Below are 19,842 nucleotides of genomic sequence, written 5' to 3'. Positions count from 1 at the left end.
TACATGGCTACACATAATGCATGTGCGCTCCAGCACTCAGCAAAAAAGGCACTACATTTAAGAGAGACCTACAATGTTCGTTTGTTTTTATGGCATTTTAAATGATGCCATTGAGCAGGTATGAAGCCAGTATGACCTGTACTGTTTGGCTGCATATGCCTGAAGCCAGTATGACCTGTACTGTTTGGCTGCATATGCCTGCCTGACTACATAATGCAGCCTGAAGTCACTGCCTGGTGATTGAGAACCTCAACCTCAGTCCTAATGCCGTACCTGAAGAGTATGGGAAGGTAATCTAAAGTTTGGCTGCAACATAAACATACTGTTCCAAGCAACACCCGTGGAAACCATGCTAACGTTCAGCCACAAAAGGCCTTGTCATCTGATTGCTTAACCTGAGCAACCCACCCTCAGGCAAGAGCCAGAGAGAGAGAGAGAGAGAGAGAGAGAGAGAGAGAGAGAGAGAGAGAGAGAGAGAGAGAGAGAGAGAGAGAGAGAGCCAAAAGGGAGATAATGAGAATTATTTTGCGTACAGTATAGACGAGGGGGAAAATAATCCCTGCCAATACTTCCCATTAAACTCCACGTATTTCCCAAAGCTCAACCCGTTCTAATGCCCTATAGAAGTAGAAATTAGAGACAGAAGGACACAGGGGGAGAGAGACAGAGACAGATGCAGCAGAGCATTTCTAACAGCATGTTTTCTAAATATGTGTATCCTAGTCCTACTACTCTGTCCTGTATTCCCAGCCTTATGTACACAGTGTGTTGTGTTTATTGGATTACTGCACATGCTTTTCATTTCCTCTCCGGTTTGTGCTTCATACAGCACATATACTGTACTACTGTATAGTCATGCATTTGTTTACATTGCTAAAAGAGCTAAATGCAAAATGAAAAAATGTGGCTTATGAGAGGAAACAGTATGAAATTAAGTGAAATAATACATTATTAATTACATAGTTTCTAAGCGTATGGGAACACTAATCAACCACTGGGCTGATGGTCGATGAACATGCAGACTGTATTGACTTTATGTGTGCCTGTCACAGTAAAACCACTAACATAACATCCCCGCGTGCAGAGAGAGAGAGAATTGGTGAGTGAGGAAGCTAGAGGTCTTAATACTGTACACACTCACATTGTTGCTGTAAAAAGAGCATACAAATTCCCAATTTCTGCAAATCTTTATTAGTGTGTGCGGGTGCGTGTGTGCGCACGCGTGTGTGCGAGTGTTTATATTGAATTTTCTTGTAACTGGGCATGCCTACTGTAGAATCCATGGCTTTGTGTTAACTTAAGCCCCATGCTTCTGTCGGTACTGTGGCTGTAAATGCCAGCCTGAGACAGAGAGGAGGGGACTGGTCTATTATCAAGGTACAATGAATAATACAAAACCAGCTGAAAGCTCTTCCGCATGCGTGCACACGCACGCACGCACGCACGCACGCACGCACGCACGCACGCACGCACGCACGCACGCACGCACGCACGCACGCACGCACGCACGCACACACACACACACATACACACATGCACACAAACACAACACCGAAGGTTCATTCCTTTGCAGCAAGAGGTAAAAAAAAAAAGAAGCCCTGCCTCTAAATACAATCAGACAGGATCATCTCCCTTTCTAAAAGGATAATGCTCAATTCTGACAACCATGACAGCCCAGACATGTTGTTTGAATGCCGTCAACGAGTTTGCTACATCACTCACAAAATCGCCTACGTAATGAATTCCAAAATGCTGTGAAGTAGATCTCTCCGTCAGACTTTTCCCTCCCCCTATGTGAAAAAAGCCTTCTGTTTGTCCAACCTGGAATGTGCTGAGTGACGCATGTCAAAAACCGGCTTCCTGGCACATTACCATCATTTATTTGTCAGCTTAAATCGAGGCCTGTGGTGATTCTCTATAGTGACGGCCCGGGGCCTGGGAGAGCCACGCTGGAAATGTACACACACTGATACCGCTCAGGGATATACAGTACCATGTACATTCTTAACCCATTATGACCTGGAACTGTGTCATTTTTAGATTTGAGCTAAAAAGCATTATTTTACACTTTGGGCTATTCAAAAATAGCAGATATACAAGCTCATAGCGCGGCACCGAGTGCCGCGCTACGAGCTTGTAGATCTGCTATTTTTGAAAAATCGTGAAAATGTGTGCACATCTTTGAATATATATATATTTAAAGCGAACATTTTTAACTCAAATCGTTGCTTCTGGGGGTCCCTGGAACTAAATATTTTGATGGGGGTCCGCGGCCAAATACATATAATTTTGGGGGTCCTTGACATGAAAAAGATTGAGCACCACTGATATAGAAACATACGTTTTTCAGAATACTGTTGAGATTTAGGAGACATGTAGAATCGGCTTCAGGTCTCAATGGATTAAGACCTGAGGCCAATTCTACAAATGCCTTCTAAATCAGTAGTTCTCAAACGTTTTCGTGCCAAGGACCCCCCCCCAAAATGATATGTATTTGGCCGCGGACCCCCCATCTGAAAAAGTTTTTTTTTGCCAGGGACACCCCCAAAAGAGAAGACTTGAGTAATTTTTCAAACACTTTCAAGATTTTTTCAAATAATGTTCAAAAATAGCAGATGTACAACTGCGTCTGACCTTCAGGCTAACGTCACCCTGGATTGCGTGCAGCCCGAGTGTGCTCTACTTGTACACTAGCACTGTCTAAGCGAGCGTGTATAATAATCCATGCCAGTGTCTGTGGAGAGGAGAGAGGAGGACGACGAGAGAGAGGAGAGAGAGAGAGATGTTTTGTTGTGTTTCTGTTTACGTAGCTGCCCATGGATTAACCAAGAACATTCCACACTGCTTCGTTCTTCAAAGACCCAAGCCGCCTACACTCGTGTGGATGTGCGCTTGTGTGCGCCATGTGAGTGTGTCCATATCTGCCGTGTTATGCCGGTGGAGTGCTCAGCTGTTGCTCGCTTAATTTCTTTGTCTATATTCCATCTGTTCCAAAGATCCCCTTGAAAAGGTTAATAACTGGGTTTGCTCAATTTAGTTTAGCACAACTGTACTCAGATAAAAATGTCTATTATGATGTGAAAATTCCATGCAGCACACCGCCATTGGACCTATAAGCGTGCCGTGTCGGTTTATTGAAGCAATGGCTCCTGCCGGCAGCGGAAGGTTGAAGACATAAAGACTGATTTGACATCTTCAGCTCATCTCTCCAAGTTAGAGGTTAGCAGATTGGCTGTGTGGATGTCAGTAGCTTGGCTATACTGTAACTTCGTTTGTTTAAAACAAAGGCACATGCCCAGATGTCTGCATAACGCAGATGCACGTCACAACAGATAGGAAGAACACTGTGTATGTGTCACAATGTTTACATGTTTCTACACCACTTTGGTTGCTTCACAGAAACACAGATACACAGTGAAATACTGAGTTTAACTCTGAGAGTGAACTCTTAGCTAAATTAACGATCCACATTTTGCTGTGTACTGTAGGTCTGATAGGGTGAAACACCAAAAGCAGAGAGAAATTTTACAGTGTATACATTGTTCCTCTGTAATATACTCTGATGACCCAGCCTTTGTCATCACCCTGTAGACACTATTCCTGAAGTAACTACCTTCCCATAAACAAACCAACGTGGCAGTGCAGTGAAAACTAGACGGTGGAGTGAACCAACAAGTTATTGCAATCAAGTTACTTCAGCGTGTTTGACTCTATAGGAGAACTGTCCAACTCGGTATTACAGTGCTTATGTGCGCTTGGCACTTCTGTCTGATTTACCCTGTCGTTTATGGATCAACTCAAGCATTCAGTGTGGGAGAAAACGACAGGAAATGTCTGGCCCATTTAACAATACATTTCCCCGAGTAGAGCTGAACTGAGCTGGGAAAAGACTAGGAAGGGCTGTTTTGGGCAGGGCCAGCCTTAGGGGAGCCCTAACCACACTACAAAACAACATACACTAGAGTTAGATATACTACACAGTACACTCTCACTCTTACTTTTACAGTAAAACAGGCCAGTAAACTGCGATTAGTTAACACAACACAAAAGAAAAGTAGACAACATCTGCAAGCATACTGTATGTAGTGCGCACACACACACACACACACACACACACACACACACACACACACACACACACACACACACACACACACACACACACACACACACACACACACACACACACACACACACACACACACACACACACACACACACACACCAGGTCACCAACACAGCTACCAACACTCACCATATCCAGGAGTGCCTCCTGAAAGGGAACTGTCTGAGGTGCATCATGGACCTCTCACTGTGTGTGAGGGTACAGTGTCCAGGCTTCATACCTGGGCCGTGTGAGGAATGTGTCCCCCCCCCCCCCCACACCTGTCAACTGGCTTACACCTTTACAACTCCCTCTACTGTATCTCTCTATCTATCTACAAATGCTGGCCATCCACAGGCCCCAGCACATGCACAGTCCCATTCTGTAGTCCGCTGCTGTGCCGTCGTGCCCCATTCAGACGTAGTGTTTCAGTGAGGACACACCGCTCAAATTTGGTCTCGGTTGAGTCCTTCCTCAGGGCATCGCTGCGTCAGGATGCACGTTACAAGGCAAATCCAGAAGGCAAATGACACATCACCAGAAAATCCATTGAGATCCAGAAAATAAATGTGTGCGAAAATCCCCATCAAATGCAATGATCAAAACAAAACAAAACAAAAACTATGAAGTAGAGCAGAGTTTAAAGTCAGTGTCCTCCCAGTGAGCAACTCTGGTGGTTAGCTTTAGCACACAGGAGGCCACCCAGCAGGACGAAGCTAAGCTCTCTGGCTCTCGTCTTTTTTTCCGAGGAATTCTTCCGGCGAGTGTCTGAAAATCGCTGTCCCACATCCACATGGTGAAGCAGTTCAGGGAGTCATTCCTCCGGAAAACATTCCTCTTCCTGACAGCCAGTGACGCCGGTTGGAAAGGCGGTGATAGTCAACACCAGCATGACAGAGCATGTTGAAAACACACACATGCACACACGCACACGCACACGCAGATAGTCACACACCCTGTCACTGTTGAGCTTTCGCCCCTTTCTCATACACTGCCTCTCCCTCGGTTCTGCCTGCCCACAATCTCCCAGGGAGGGAAGAGAGGAAATGGGGATGAAAAAAAAAGAGTGAAGCGCCTGCAGTGTGTCTCCTCTCTCTCTCTCTCTCTCTTTCTCTGTCTCTCGCTCTGTTGCTCTCTCACTCTGTCGCTCTGTCTCTCTCTCGCTCTGTCCCTCTCCCTCTCTCCCTCTCTGCCCCTCCCTCCCCTGTCTCTACTAGTCAGTGGGATGTCCCGACCCAGTGCGAGTGTAAGAGTTGAGCTCCAGTTAGGTAAACCTATTGATCCTCTTAGCGCACACTGCCACACGTCATGCACATGTGTATACACAGCAATACACCTACTGTATATAATATAATATATATATATAATATACACACACACACACACACGCACACGCACACACACACACACACACACACACACACACACACACACACACACACACACACACACACACAGTAATGTGAGTACAGGGTGAAATAAGTAAATTTCCCTCATTTTCCCACTGAACATCATGAACCCTATAGCGTCCCTATTGTGACCATGTCATAATAGGCAAACATTCGGTGCAAATAGCCTATCTAAAAGCTCACAGCCTGTACAGTAGATCACAGCTTGTAGTCGGCTGTTGTTTTGCCTAAGAGATTAGGGGTATAGTGGGAAAAAGGAGGGGACCCTGGTCAACCAAGCACAGTATATAGGGTTTCAGTGGTTAAACCCTTAACCTTAAAGTAATCAACCCCTCCACACAACCCTCTGCTCCACCTCTCTCCCTTTCACTCACATTTATATGTAAAATGGCATTGTCTTTTTTGTTCTTATTTTGTTCATATAAGTACTATACGCATGTTTTATTTAAATGGTATGTTATAAGGAAGGATGTAATATGAACAGGAAGGACTGTTAATGGACTGTTAATGTTTTGTTTTCTTTTTGTGTAATGTGTCATATAATCCCATATGGGATGGGCCAAAATGGTGGCATGACACGAAAATAAAAATTTCATTCATTCATTCATTCTTTCACTCCGTCTCCCATCTCTCATCCTATATGGGATCTTCTCTATTACCACTGCAAAACCCATAGCACAGAATGTCCTACTTTATTTTATTTATTTTTTTAAAGCTTATCTAAGCACCCCTCTCTGTCTTTCTCTAGGGTGTACATGAAAGCCATGGAACCGAGCGGTTTCAAACAGCCACAGCAGTAATTCAGGCTTATGTTTCAACGCAACTGAATAGACAAACTCACATTAACTGTGTGTGTGTGTGTGTGTGTGTGTGTGTGTGTGTGTGTGTGTGTGTGTGTGTGTGTGTGTGTGTGTGTGTGTGTGTGTGTGTGCGCGCGTGCGTGCGTGTGCATATGTACTGTACTGCAGTAGTTCTCAAACTTTTTCATGTCAAGGACCCCCAAAATGATATGTATTTGGCTGCTGACGCCCAGCTCAAAAATATTTTGTGCCACGGTACCGCGCTATGAGCTTGTATATCTGCTATTTTTTAATAGCCAAACTAAGTATAAAATATGGTTTAAGTGGTTACAATTATTGTGACGCTACATGTATATTAACACATTTTGCAGATCTACAAGCTCATAGCGCGGCACTCTGTGCCGTGCTATGCGCTTGTATATCTGCTATTTGTGAATAGCCAAACTAAGTATAAAATATGGTTTAAGTGGTTAAAATTATTGTGACGCTATATTGACCCCTGGGGGTCCCCGGACCCCACTTTGAGAACCAATGCTGTACTGTATGTGTTGTCATGTGCGTGTGCAAGAGGGGCCTCTGAAGGCAGAGGTCCTTTTCAGGAAACTAGTTCTCCAGGATGTTATGGTCATGGCTGGCATATTAAGCATACCTCTGTTCTCAATCACCAATGACTTCAGGGTTCACATGTAGTCATAGATCAGGCATGTACAGCCAAACACTACCCAGAAACAGTACAGGTCATACTGGCCTCATAGCTTCTCAATGGCATCAGTTAAAATGCCATAAAGAAACTGGCATTGTAATTCACCATCTTAACTATAGTTCCTTTTGCAGAGTGCATGTGCATCTGTTTGCATGGCTGTGTGCGTGTCAAATTGTGTGTGTGTGTGTGTGTGTGTGTGTGTGTGTGTGTGTGTGTGTGTGTGTGTGTGTGTGTGTGTGTGTGTGTGTGTGTGTGTGTGTGTGTGTGTGTGTGTGTGTGTGTGTGTGTGTGTGTGTGCGCGCGCGGACGTGCGTGCGTGTGTGTACACGTGCATGTATACGTGCGTATGTCAATTCTTCTTTCCTTTTTTGTAGGAATAGTGTTGGCAAAGAATTTGTGGGTTGAGGCTGGGGTTACCACAATAAGTTTGCGTGTGTGTGTGTGTGTGTGTGTGTGTGTGTGTGTGTGTGTGTGTGTGTTTGCGTGCAAGTGTACGTGCACTTGTGTATGTTTTGCATTATAAAAACCATATCCCTGGCACAGCTCCAGCGCTTGCGGGCTGAAAAACAGGATCCAGGGCTGCTTCTTACACACATCCTGCCCAACACACACGTCAGCAGCCTCTCAACTGCTGCCAAGAATCCAACCACCTCTGTAAACCAGCGCCCTCACCCACAACAAGCACCCATGGATAGGGATAGGGTGGAGGAGTGCTGAAGGTGGAGGAATCTGCTAGTGACAAAACCTAGGCACCCTGAGAGCCAAGTAGTTAGGGTGCAAAATGCCCTGATCAGTGAGTTCCCGGTTTGATTCCTGGCTGGTTGGACCATTTGCTGTGTGTGTCATTGCCCTACACTCTCTCTCCCTATTTCATGTATTTCTCCACTGGCTCTGTCAAATAAAGGGTAAAAAAATGACAAACAAATAAGACTGGGCGCTTAGATGGCGCAAGGGTAAATTACCTGCCTTTCACCCAGAGTCTAGGGGTTTGAATCTACCGCGGTGCATCCGGTTTGGCTGAGAATACAGTATACGAACACAATTGGCTGTGTTCACTGCATGTACTCCTATGGGCTGGGGCGGCACCTGTCAGCGGGGGGGGGGGGTTGAACGGCAGTAGGAGGGAAGCACTACTCCCTGCCAGTGGGGGCTTCTCACTGGCAGGGGAGCCAGTAGGGTAAAACAGCAGTGGCAACACAGAAATGTGTGGGGAGGAATTACACTTCCAAAGTGTAAATGGGAAGAAAAACGGGGTAAAACAATTGGCTATACTCTGCAGCCCTAAAAATAACAAGTTAACCACTTAAAGTAGGCCTGATTTATACTTAATTGTACGACACTGTCACGCAGATCTATGAATTCCCAATCTGGGAACCCAGCGCCAAATGAAAAGGAAAAACAGCGCCCTCTGCTGTTTTTCACTATCTCAGTTGGCTCCGGGAGGAAGAAAACGTAGCACCCGTGCGCAAGGAAACCGGGGTTTTGGTCTGCCTTCAGCGCATCACTTCCGGTGGTGCGACTATGTTTTCATTCCCACTAACAATATTTCTACAAGGAACACTAACACCACTTCTCCCAGAGAACATGGATCGTTTTGGTTATAAGCCCACTTGTTTCTATGATGAAAGAGCAAGTTAAAATGTGAATATCTTTCTGTGGTTTTGTCTGCTCCGCGGACGCTATTGTTAAATGAGTTTCGGTTGGTTTCGAGAGGGGAAGGATCGACGGACACGTGAATCCCGCCCACTACATTTGATTGGGTAAAGCGCGGCCTGCTTCCTGATCTGAAGGCACGCCCACTTGTAGCCCAGTGCGCACACGTTATGACAAACCTCCCCGACAGATTCAAACGCAGAGCAGAATCTGTTCTTGAGAGATTAATGAATTCCCAACACATGCATATAGACTAGAGCTACTGTACATGCAACCATGCACATTGCACAGTAACATCCAAACCACACATGCTTATCATATCTTTTCCACCATGCTCCACGCAAATTGACAAAAGTCTAAAAATAGAACTGTATGTGCGCTATAAGTCCCTGCATTTTCTGTGTGTGTGTGTGTGTGTGTGTGTGTGGTATTACATAATCCTAGTCCCTCTGTGTTAGTATAGGGGCTCTTGCCCCCTGCTCTCCTGAACACTGTTGCGCTGTCACGATTCATCCTGGAGGCTGACAGTGTGAGATGAAAGGGAGAACGCATGCGAGAGAGAGAGAGAGAGAGAGAGAGAGAGAAAGAGAGAGAGAGAGAGTGAGAGAAGAAGGGCTGAAGAAAAGAGGACGACAGAGAAAGAGAGGGGGGCAGAGAGAGATACAGAGTGACGTAGAAGAAGATGGTAGTGCTATCTGACAGCATCATCAGCAATGACAAATGAGAAGGTAATAAAAGAGCAGTAATGGAGAAGGTGGCGTACGAGACAATGCCCAGATGAGAAAGGAAAACACTACTAAGATTCATCTCAATAAAATTTAAGATGAAACGGTACCGAAAGATATTTTGAGAATGAATTAAATCTAGCAGGAATAAAGTCGACGCTATCCTGTAACAAACATGAACGATTGGCCGTATTTCTCCTAATCACAGTGAGCCCTGCTTGCCACCCTGAAAGCTGCAATCTTTATCCAAAGTATATCACATTTTAATCAGCACACCCTCTATGTCTGGGGAGCAGGAGATAGGGGCCACATTAACCACTGGAACAAGTGGATATCGATTTCATGCATGGTGACATTTGCTGCAGCAAACGACTTTTCTTCAGTGGTTGAAGAAGTACTCAGATGTTTTACTTACTGTATAAGTAAAAGTAGCCATACCAAAATACCACAATACTCAACTAGGGTAAAAGTACAAAATATATTGAAAGTACTGTACCAAAGTAAAAGTATTAAACTTTTTCAAAAAATATCAAATGTTTAAAAAAATAGCTGTTCTACAAGTTCACATTGTGAGCTTGAAGATCGGCCATTTTTAAATAGCTGAAGTAAGTGGTTAATGGCTATTTTCGAATAGTAAGTGGTACGTTTTAAATGTATGTTTTGCAATAATAATCTAATTCTAAGCAACTAGTAACTTAAACTGGCAAATAGTGGTGTAAAAGGTACAATATTGCCTCTGCGATGTATTGGAGTAGACATATGTTTTTTTAAATACTCAAGTAAATGTAACTCAAAATTGTACTCAAGTACAGTAAATGTAATTAGTTACTGTCCACCACTGACTGCAGCAAACTACTTTTCTTCATTTATCCCCAGGTCAATAGTCCTGAGAAACGCAGACTGTACACCTTCAACAAACCCAGCATAGAACTGGTACAAGCTGAATGACATTCCAACAGCATGACTGCTCTCTGTCATACATGTCAGACAGCAATGCTGTTTTTTTTAGGTCACGAAAGCCTAGAGGGAAGGTGAAGTAAGGCTTTGATGAAGCGACATCAATATAGTGTGCAGAACACTCTGCACAGCTTTTTTCCGCCTACACCGAATCCCTTTGCCTTTGACAATGCGTTGCGATGTGTTGTGAGCTTGTAAATATGCTATTTCCCCCCAGAGTAGGCATGCCAGGGATCAAGTGGTTAATTTGATTCAGCGGACATAGAGGGTTTTGCTATTATTTAAACACCTCTCTATCAACTTTATGTAATGATATACCTGTTTTGATGATGTGCATGCAGGAAAATGCTGTGGCCTTCCTCTTTTTTCTTGTCTTTTTTTTGTTATGTTTTTTTGGAGAGTCTTCATCTTTATAAAACAAAATATTCTTTATTGAAAAAAAATAGTTTAGCTCTTGAAGGCTGTTCACAGCACAAAGGCTGAAATAACATCTGTCAAATTATCTTAGACAGCTACTGTAAGCCTAGACCTCCAAACTCAGCCTTCATCATTACCACATGTTTTGGTTTAACTGTGTGACTAACCCTCTATATCTCTCAATGGCTTCATGGTTCACTCAAGGCACTTACTCCTGTGACAATGGTTTAACAAACACTGAATGTATATAAAAGGTACAAATTGAAGATAGTTAAGAAGATATATGTAATATTATTATGTACTATTATGAAAAAATAAAATATAGCCACAAGCAGCAATTAATGGGGTCCAACTGCAGAATGAGGAGATGACTGTGAGAAGATGATTAAGAAGATAAAGAAAAATGATGAAGAAACAAAAAAAACAGTTTAGCTCTTGAAGGCTGTTCACAGCACAAAGGCTGAAATAACATCTGTCAAATTATCTTAGACAGCTACTGTAAGCCTAGACCTCCAAACTCAGCCTTCATCATTACCACATTTTTTTTTACATCTTTTGTATTCACATGTTCAGAACACTTTCCGTTTGAATGCAACCTGCACAATAAATCGGAGAGCGTGTGGAGATGGAGCTTTCATACACATTTTGTTCCTCTCCTATAGATGTGGGGTATCTGGGCCAGCTGTCACATGGCGCATCACTTGGTTTGTCACTGTGGAAATGCCAGGGGCCCACTCCTCCTCCTTGTCATCCACAGCTTGTGATGCGGTGGCATTTTGGGAAAGATTAACCCATCCCCCCTTCAAATCACATATTTGTAACTAGATGCCAAATGGGATGTGCAGAGGTTTCTGTCAAGGGCCACTCGGAGAATGTGAACAATGTTCAAGTGGCAAAAAAAATTCCACCATCCCAGACATGTGGAGAGGTATGACAAGATGCTTATTTGTCTCTTTGACTTGAAAGAGATGTTGAACTGTGGTAGAGCCTTGGGCTTTATTCTGTAACTACCTCTGAGTCTGCAGTACATCAGTCCAAATATTGTTGATCTACTTGTTGCTTCTATGCTCTGTGATCCAAGAACCGGTAGTAATTACCCCATTCACTCTCATAGTACGGCAACATCACACATCTAGCACATAAATGAACGCAAACAAAGTGGATTCTTTCATACATACATACATACACTGATATTAGTGATACTGTATATCCATTTTGATAGCACAAGACAACTTCCATTAAGGGAAATAATATGATTAAAGCCATTTTGCTTTCCAAAAAACTTACATACGATACAACCCAACCCAAGGTTTTACCACAGTTCAACATCAACTTTAAGGAAGGCATATTTATTAAAGCGGAGGCTTACTTTGTCAAAATTATACAAGAGTGCACTGGCTGAGGTCACCACAGACCATGATGGAAGCTGTATAAATATTTATAGCACGTACTGTGTTTTATCTATCCAAAATATTCAACAAGAACATTGATAAGAATTTCACCTCCGTCTGGTCAGTAATGCACGATAGTTCTTTTGAGATGATGCAAAGCTAGCTTGTACTAAACAGGGGGAGGTTAAACTGCAACCAATCTTCTTGTGGCACAAAATGCATTTATTATGTATTGAATATTATTTATTTATGGTAGAATGTGTCAGAATTTGATTCATTCAATTTAGAGAAAGTGGAAGCACCCTGAAGGGAGAGTGGTTTTCCTGTCATCCATTTAAATGCACTCCAATCCCTCTATCAGATGCTCAATTTACAACAAAACTACAGCAGCAGAGTTGGATGCAGTGTAAATACGTCGGAGTTAGCAAGGATGCAAGTTTTCATCTGTAGTCTCAACATTTGAACATTTAATAACACGAGATATTGCAAAAAAAAACTATACATGTTTCTGCAATGTAATCAACCAACGATTCAAACAACGAAGAATCTGTACTGACAAACACTGTCCATCTCTAATAGATTTTACAGCTCTAAAATTTGACTAGTGGTGCTAAGTGGAATGGGGACGTTGGATTCTTACGTTTATCCACCAGCTCATCAAGCAGAAACATTGGGGGTCGGGGCTCATCTCACCTCTGTGTTCCAGCATTTGAGCTTCACACAACCAACCAGAGAAATGCAGACAAGATTGACCTTCAGTTGTAAATCGATATTCATGATCAGATGGTGAGGCTATGTTTAATAGCATGTGAAAATCTAGTTCCAATATCACTGTTGTTACTGGCTATATCCATTTCCATTACTTCATCGGCTAAGTTCCCCAGAGCAGGTACAGATGGAAGCCTGTTGAAATATGGCCCATAACCTCGGGCAATCTCCAGTACACCATCTGGCGAGTATGGTTCTCTCAAACAGTGGGTGTTTAACTCAGTGGCGTAACGGAGGGGCAGCAAGTGATGCGGTGCGGGGGGGCCACCAGCAGGGGGGGCCCCGCCTGCGCTGATACAAATATTTTTACAGCAAAAAAAAAGAAAAAAGTTGATTTATATTGGTCAAGTAGAACCAAATTAGACCCGAATTAGACCGAATTAGACCCGAAATTTTGCTGCGCGCGCATGCATGTACTCACGTGAAACTCCCGCGGGGAGGCCCCGCGATTCTGCGTTACGCCACTGGTTTAACTGTGTGACTAACCCTCTATATCTCTCAATGGCTTCATGGTTCACTCAAGGCACTTACTCCTGTGACAATGGTTTAACAAACACTGAATGTATATAAAAGGTACAAATTGAAGATAGTTAAGAAGATATATGTAATATTATTATGTACTATTATGAAAAAATAAAATATAGCCACAAGCAGCAATTAATGGGGTCCAACTGCAGAATGAGGAGATGACTGTGAGAAGATGACTAAGAAGATAAAGAAAAATGATGAAGAAACAAAAAAAAAAACATGTGTATGCATGTATATATATAACTGCCCACAAAAAGTTCGGAAAGTTAACTTCGGTCAATCATTTCTCTCCTTTAATAATACCAATTGATATTGTGTTTCATATAATTTTAACGGTGATTAGTCACCTTTACAATGAGGTACAGCTTGTAAGGATTGGGCATTCTTGGAATGAGCAACACAACAAAATGTGTGGCCAATATGTGTTGTTTTTTCCTTACTGTCTGCCTGAGAATCGAGAGCAGCGAGCATTGCATTTGCTGTACCGCATCACTGTGATGAAAACAGGGCTGAGACAGAAGGCAAGTCGCTCGATCTACCGGTCAATCTCAATATCACGGATACAAGTGGCCTACAGGTTTTCTCGGGAGAGTGGCTGACATCTCCTTTAGGGATAAAGTGTGAAGCCAGTCAAAAGTCAAAAGTGAGGGACTCGGAGTAGAGCTGCTGCTCCTTGGTGTACTGTATACAGGAGCCAGTTGAGGTGGATCAGGCATCTAGTAAGGATGCCTCCTGGTTTTCCAGGCACGCCCAGTTGGAAAGAGGCCACGGGGTAGACCCGAGGACCAGGTGGTAGGATTATATCTCCACACTGGCCTGGCAACGTCTCAGGATTCCCCAGTCAGAGGGGAGCTGGCTAATGTGGCCAGGGAAATGGAAGTTCTCTCTGCTGGAGCTGCAACCTCCTCGATATGACTTCGGACAAGCAGCTGAAGATGGGTAGTTCAACAGTGTAATGAAACATATGAGTTTAGTAATAACTGGAAAAATATTTTTAAATTTATAGTTTGATAAAATGTTATGTCACACTGATTTTTGCATTTGTAGCACCCCTAGTGGTAGATTTGAATGAAACTGCCAGGGTATACGCATTTCATTTATGTATACATATCCTGCAAGTTTTGTGATGAGATTGGGAACTGAGGAAAAGAAGAATCCTAACAGATACAACAGGGTTGGACTTGGAACCCTAATTATGAATCAAAAAGTCACAGCACCAGCTGTGTTGTCAGATGTCAGTGCACCGCTCACCTTTCAGTGTTCAACAAGCTGGTACAGAAGGAAAACAGTAACAGCTACTCACCTGCCTCCTCATGCCCATACTGTCATGAGCACATGGTGCAGGTTAAAGCTCACTTAATTAGTCTCTGTCCTAACATTTATCTCCTTAATCCATGGTCATTAGATCCTAGTTAAAGCAATACACACACATGTACCACATTACCACGAATTAACTATATATTAAAAAAAATAACCTAATGTATTTTCCCTTTTATAGTATCTTACTATGCAGCCACTTGTCATTTGATGGATACATATTTGCAAATATTTTTTTGTACAGTATTTAATCTAATGGAGCACGTAGTCATTGCATAACAAGGTGTGTGGCTGTATTTACATTGCAGACAATCCTTGACCTCACCACCACTTTCTCAATCATACTCCCTAGGGCCTCAATCCACTGTATGTCTTCTCTCTTTAACTATCAATCCACTCCAGCCAATACTTTCAACCCATCGTGTCAGCTCTGCTGCTACCCCTTTCCAAAAATAGACTTCTCCTGCATTGCACCAGAGCTGTGTCACTGTGGCAGACTAGGCACTAGGCTGGCTCAGGGCTCAGGGCTGACTGTTCTGAGCCTTAATCACAGCATTAGATGGATTGAGTATCTATAAGGGTATGATGAGTACTGTAGAATGATATGACACAATAGTGACCTCCGGGGAGATGATATGACTGTGTCTAGGAGGAACATGATGAAGATAAGACTGAGAGGACAGAGTGGCTGAATCAAGTGAAATTGGAAGCAAGTTCAAAATGAGGAAATAATCCCATTCTGTTATAAATTCATCAAGAATTAAATGTGACTTACCAACCAAAATTAAATGAATAAATAAGTTGGATGTAGAGGGATCAATAATGTAGAGGGCGTCAATAATGAAGACACTCCCTTTGCCCAGCAACCTATTTACATTATACAGTAGGCCTAAGGTTTTATTGAATTGTTTCAATTTTTTTGCACTCAAGGTGTTTCTTTGTGTGCTTCTTCAACCAGGCACATTTTCGGTAATGTTTCCTTAATCATTTTGGTAACCATTTGTGCCTGAGCAACTATTTGCTCAGTCCTTTTTCAACAAGGACTTTACGGACTGAGAAGAATGAACAGCTGGGTAAAGAAAATGCTCATTAGACCAGGGGTTGACACTCTTTTCCATGCCAAGGACCCCCAAATAGCCATAGCCTCTGGCTGCGGCCCCCGCATCGTGAAAGGGCTTACAAAACATAAAATGGCTGATCTACAAGCTCACATTCTGGCGGCCCCCACTTTGAAAACCACTGTCTGATCGCACTTTCAAAATCTCGTGTCTACATTTGATTGGGTGTTTTTTTCCCACTCGAAAGAATACAGTTAAATGTTAATTACACGCTAATTGCATAAATGCATTTAGAGTATAAATACATCTCCACTTGCAGCAGGGATGTCTAACAAAAATTACATAAAATCCTACTTGGTATTCATGGCATCCAGGCTCTTTGCTGCAAAAGATGAAGGGATAAAAATGTTGCTGATACAAATACAGTGGGATACTAGAAAGCCTCCAGTGTGATTTGCTGGAAATCTGCATAACCGATCTGCATGAGATGAAGCGTCTACATTATGTCAGGACTTGTGCCTGAGCTCCCCCTTTCGTGTGTCTGTTGCCTGTGTGCTACAGCATGTGTGAGCGTTGTGTGAGTGCATGGATTTGTTATCTCGGCCATGCAGGCGGAGATATTGCAATCAGCTGTGTGTCTTTCCGTCGTTCTGTCTGACTTTCTCCAGTTAATCTCACAAAGAGCGAGGCAGATTAAAGTCATATTTCTTGCCAGCAGTCAATTCCAAAATATTTTTTAAAAATTGAGTTTTTCTTGCCTATGACACATTCTGTTGATACAGACATTGAAACAATATTGAAAAGGAATCGGTAATGTAAATAATGGCTGATATGATATAAATATGACATCTTTTCACTGTGTATTTGGCTGCTTTCCGTGAAGACGAGGCACATGACTAGCCTGAATCATGTCTGGTGGAATCACAAGCACTGTCTAGAGCAGTGGTTCTCAAACTTTTTCATGTCAAGGACCCCCAAAATGATGTGTATTTGGCCGCGGACCCCCATCTAAAAACATGTTCCAGGGACCCCCAGAAGCAAAGATTTGAGTTACAAATGTTGGCTTTACAAAATATATATTCAAAGATTTGCACAAATTTTCAAGATTTTTTAAAAATAGCAGATCTACAAGCTCATAGCACTCGGTGCCGCGTTATGAGCTTGTATATCTGCTATTTTTGAATAGCCAAAGTATAAAAGGTTAAAATTATTCCGATGCTATATTTACACATTTTGCTGGGTACCCCCTGGAACCCCCTCAAGTACCCCTGGGGGTCCCCGGACCCCACTTTGAGAACCAATGGTCTAGAGTGGCTGTGATCGGCTCTGGTGGCCACGTCGCAGCCCTAATGTAACGAAGCCCGCCCCAGTGGAAATCCAGCGGGAACGTCCTCTCACGGAGGACTCGCAAAGTAAATAGGGCAATTAAATCCTGACAAACTGCAACCGCTCATTGACTGGTGATACAAACATAATTGACACACTCAATCAACAAACACACGTTGCAGATTACACAGAACATTGAATGACAGACATCTGTTCAGAATCACATGCAGGATCTACAGACATTGGAACTCGGAAAGGTCGCACACACTATTGAAATGTAATAGGCTAGAACATTGAAACTAAGGTTGTGTTTCTCCCAATTTCTGCCAAACACTGTCCTAAGATTTGTCTCCATAGCACCATAATGATGTTATGACTGTTCTTTATTAGATACACGTGCACAACACCAAAACATTGTCATCACATGCCCCAGACAGACAGAAAGATGGATTTGTTTCCTTCAAACCTCACCACAGTGCCAGTGTATTACCTGTGGTGAGACAGGCTTTCATTGGACAAAGTAAAACACAGACAGAACTGACAGCATAGTGAGGGAGGGAAAGGGTGGCAGACAGACAGACAGACAGACAGACAGACAGACAGACAGACAGACAGACAGACAGACAGACAGACAGACAGACAGACAGACAGACAGACAGACAGACAGACAGACAGACAGACAGACAGACACTTGACTGTGGTCAAGGAGTGGTGGAAACAGAGCTCCACTTTTTGACTGCATGTGACAAATATAAAGACTTACAGTAAGATAAAAGAATCATCATCAGGTAGTATTCAAGATAATACTACCTAAAATTAAGAAAAATAGCAAAAAACATTTTTACTCTACGCTGGCAATCACCTACTGTATATTCATTAGGTGAGGTGATTGCGGAAAATTTGCATAATGGCAAGTCATTGCATGGCACATTTCTCCCAAGTTTTCCTTGCTCTCCCAAATTCCATTAAGGAGCATTAATTATGAAAAAGATCATCATGTAGGAGAACCTGTTAAAGAGAGAGGGACGTGTGTGCGTGAGGTGGGGGGTACTTGTGCGACATTAAATTAATTACAGGTTGAGAGGATGCAGTGAGGCAGTAAAATTATCTCACTCTAAAAAGCTGATGACATTGGGCCTCATTCACTAAGCTCGTTTCTGCACATATTTTGTACTTATGAACATATACACGATTTGTTGTGTGTTCAGAGTCTGATTCAATAATCTTTTTTCTTTTTGAATTTTGACGGATGTCCGCTCAAACTCACGTCTGCTCGGAGGCAGACTTACATAGGACCAAAGCTTGCGTATGTCATTAGAATGCCTTATTCTTCATGCAAAATCAATGCCAAACCTCTAATGAAATATTTATGTGCCCAACAATTGTCCAACACATATAAAAAAGAGTGAAACGATCTATTGCATGGATGCAAGTTATAGCCATGAAGCAAATTCAACCGATTTTTATTAATTCTTAGTTGACGCATTTAGAGCCGAATTATTAGATCCCTTGCCGTGTTGCCACAGTTTCTAGTCGTCTATTTGGAGTAGATGTTGCGCTATTAATTTATAATATTGACCACATCAAATGAGCGCAGTCTTACCATCTGATGAGGATACAGTATGGATGAAATCTAGCTGTGTCCATTACTCCATTTCCGATGCTCTGATACATTTTTTTTGGGGTATTGGCGGATTGCAGCATCATCTTTTTACCTCAGCAAAGGTGAGTGAGCAATTGTTTAGTAGAAAGGGCTTATATAATATCTACTCTATGATAGACTTTTACATGCACCACTTGAACGCTACCATCCCTATCCTAGAGGATCTATAAGCTCACGTGTCACAACGCAATGCGTTGTGAGCTTCTAGATTACACTTCGAGACATGTTGGTCATATTCTTATCATCTACATACATTTGTTATTGATTTACTTTTTTACCCCCAAGAACCATGCTTTGTAATCTGGGCTCTATTAACTGATGACAATCTTCATGTTTTATAATCAGATCTCTGTAATCCGGTAATGCTTAATGTGTTGCTCTCCAACTGCGGTGACTACCGTGACTGTCCTCTGTCTTTCTGTCCCTGAGTGGACATGACAGGAAGGGGCGGGAGTGTAGACAGACATTGCCCTTTCACCCCTGTCTGCTGTCTACTGTCACAGCTCCCTTGACATTTAAAAAAGTCACCCCCCTCTTCGTCCACTCCTCACCCACAGCAAATGAAACCTGTCAGCCATGCAGAACTCTCAGCTGGAGGTTGGTGACCTTGGGTATGGCACATGGGCCCGCGCGGACATGTAGAATCTTTACTGTAAAGTCTATATCATCCTAGACTGCCCCAACGCTCCTGATTTCGTGTATAGAGGGGCGGGTGTATAGAGCCGGCGAGAGATTGCGCCTGATCCCATTGGTTCACCGATCTGTCCGTCCACCCCCGCCCCGTTAACACAACATTACGAGCGACGCCCACTGCACTCTGGTTGGTTGGGAAATGAAACACTTCCTCATACCGAGTACACCGACGCGCTGGGCCAGGCTTTTATTTTTTAGCAAAACTAAACAATAAAAGCCTGGAGATCGAGGCTAATATCATCCTGACCGTTGTGGGATAAAGAGGGAGGGAAAGAGACAGAGAGAGAGAGAGAGAGAGAGAGAGAGAGAGAGAGAGAGAGACAGACAGA

The 19,842-nt window shown here is 43.0% G+C and overlaps 1 protein-coding gene across 2 annotated transcripts in view; it reads right to left on the bottom strand.

Moving 5' to 3' along the window:
- The window catches only part of pde4d (phosphodiesterase 4D, cAMP-specific), a gene marked incomplete at its 5' end in the record, with an annotated part of 272,984 nt that overhangs the window by 66,868 nt on the left and 186,274 nt on the right, over positions 1-19,842 (bottom strand). The window contains one exon of one of the 2 annotated variants that reach the window (XM_080432824.1): positions 4,256-5,226. The exons of the other annotated variant lie outside the window; for it this stretch is intronic. Within the exon in view, the coding sequence (XP_080288950.1) occupies positions 4,256-4,344 (89 nt within the window). Of the gene's footprint in view, positions 1-4,255; positions 5,227-19,842 lie in introns of those variants that run through there. 2 annotated transcript variants of the gene reach the window in all.

Source organism: Gymnoscopelus braueri (assembly GCF_963280865.1).
Source record: "Gymnoscopelus braueri genome assembly, chromosome: 7".
Classification (NCBI taxonomy): Eukaryota; Metazoa; Chordata; class Actinopteri; order Myctophiformes; family Myctophidae; genus Gymnoscopelus; species Gymnoscopelus braueri.
This window is presented reverse-complemented; position numbering and strand designations above follow the sequence as displayed.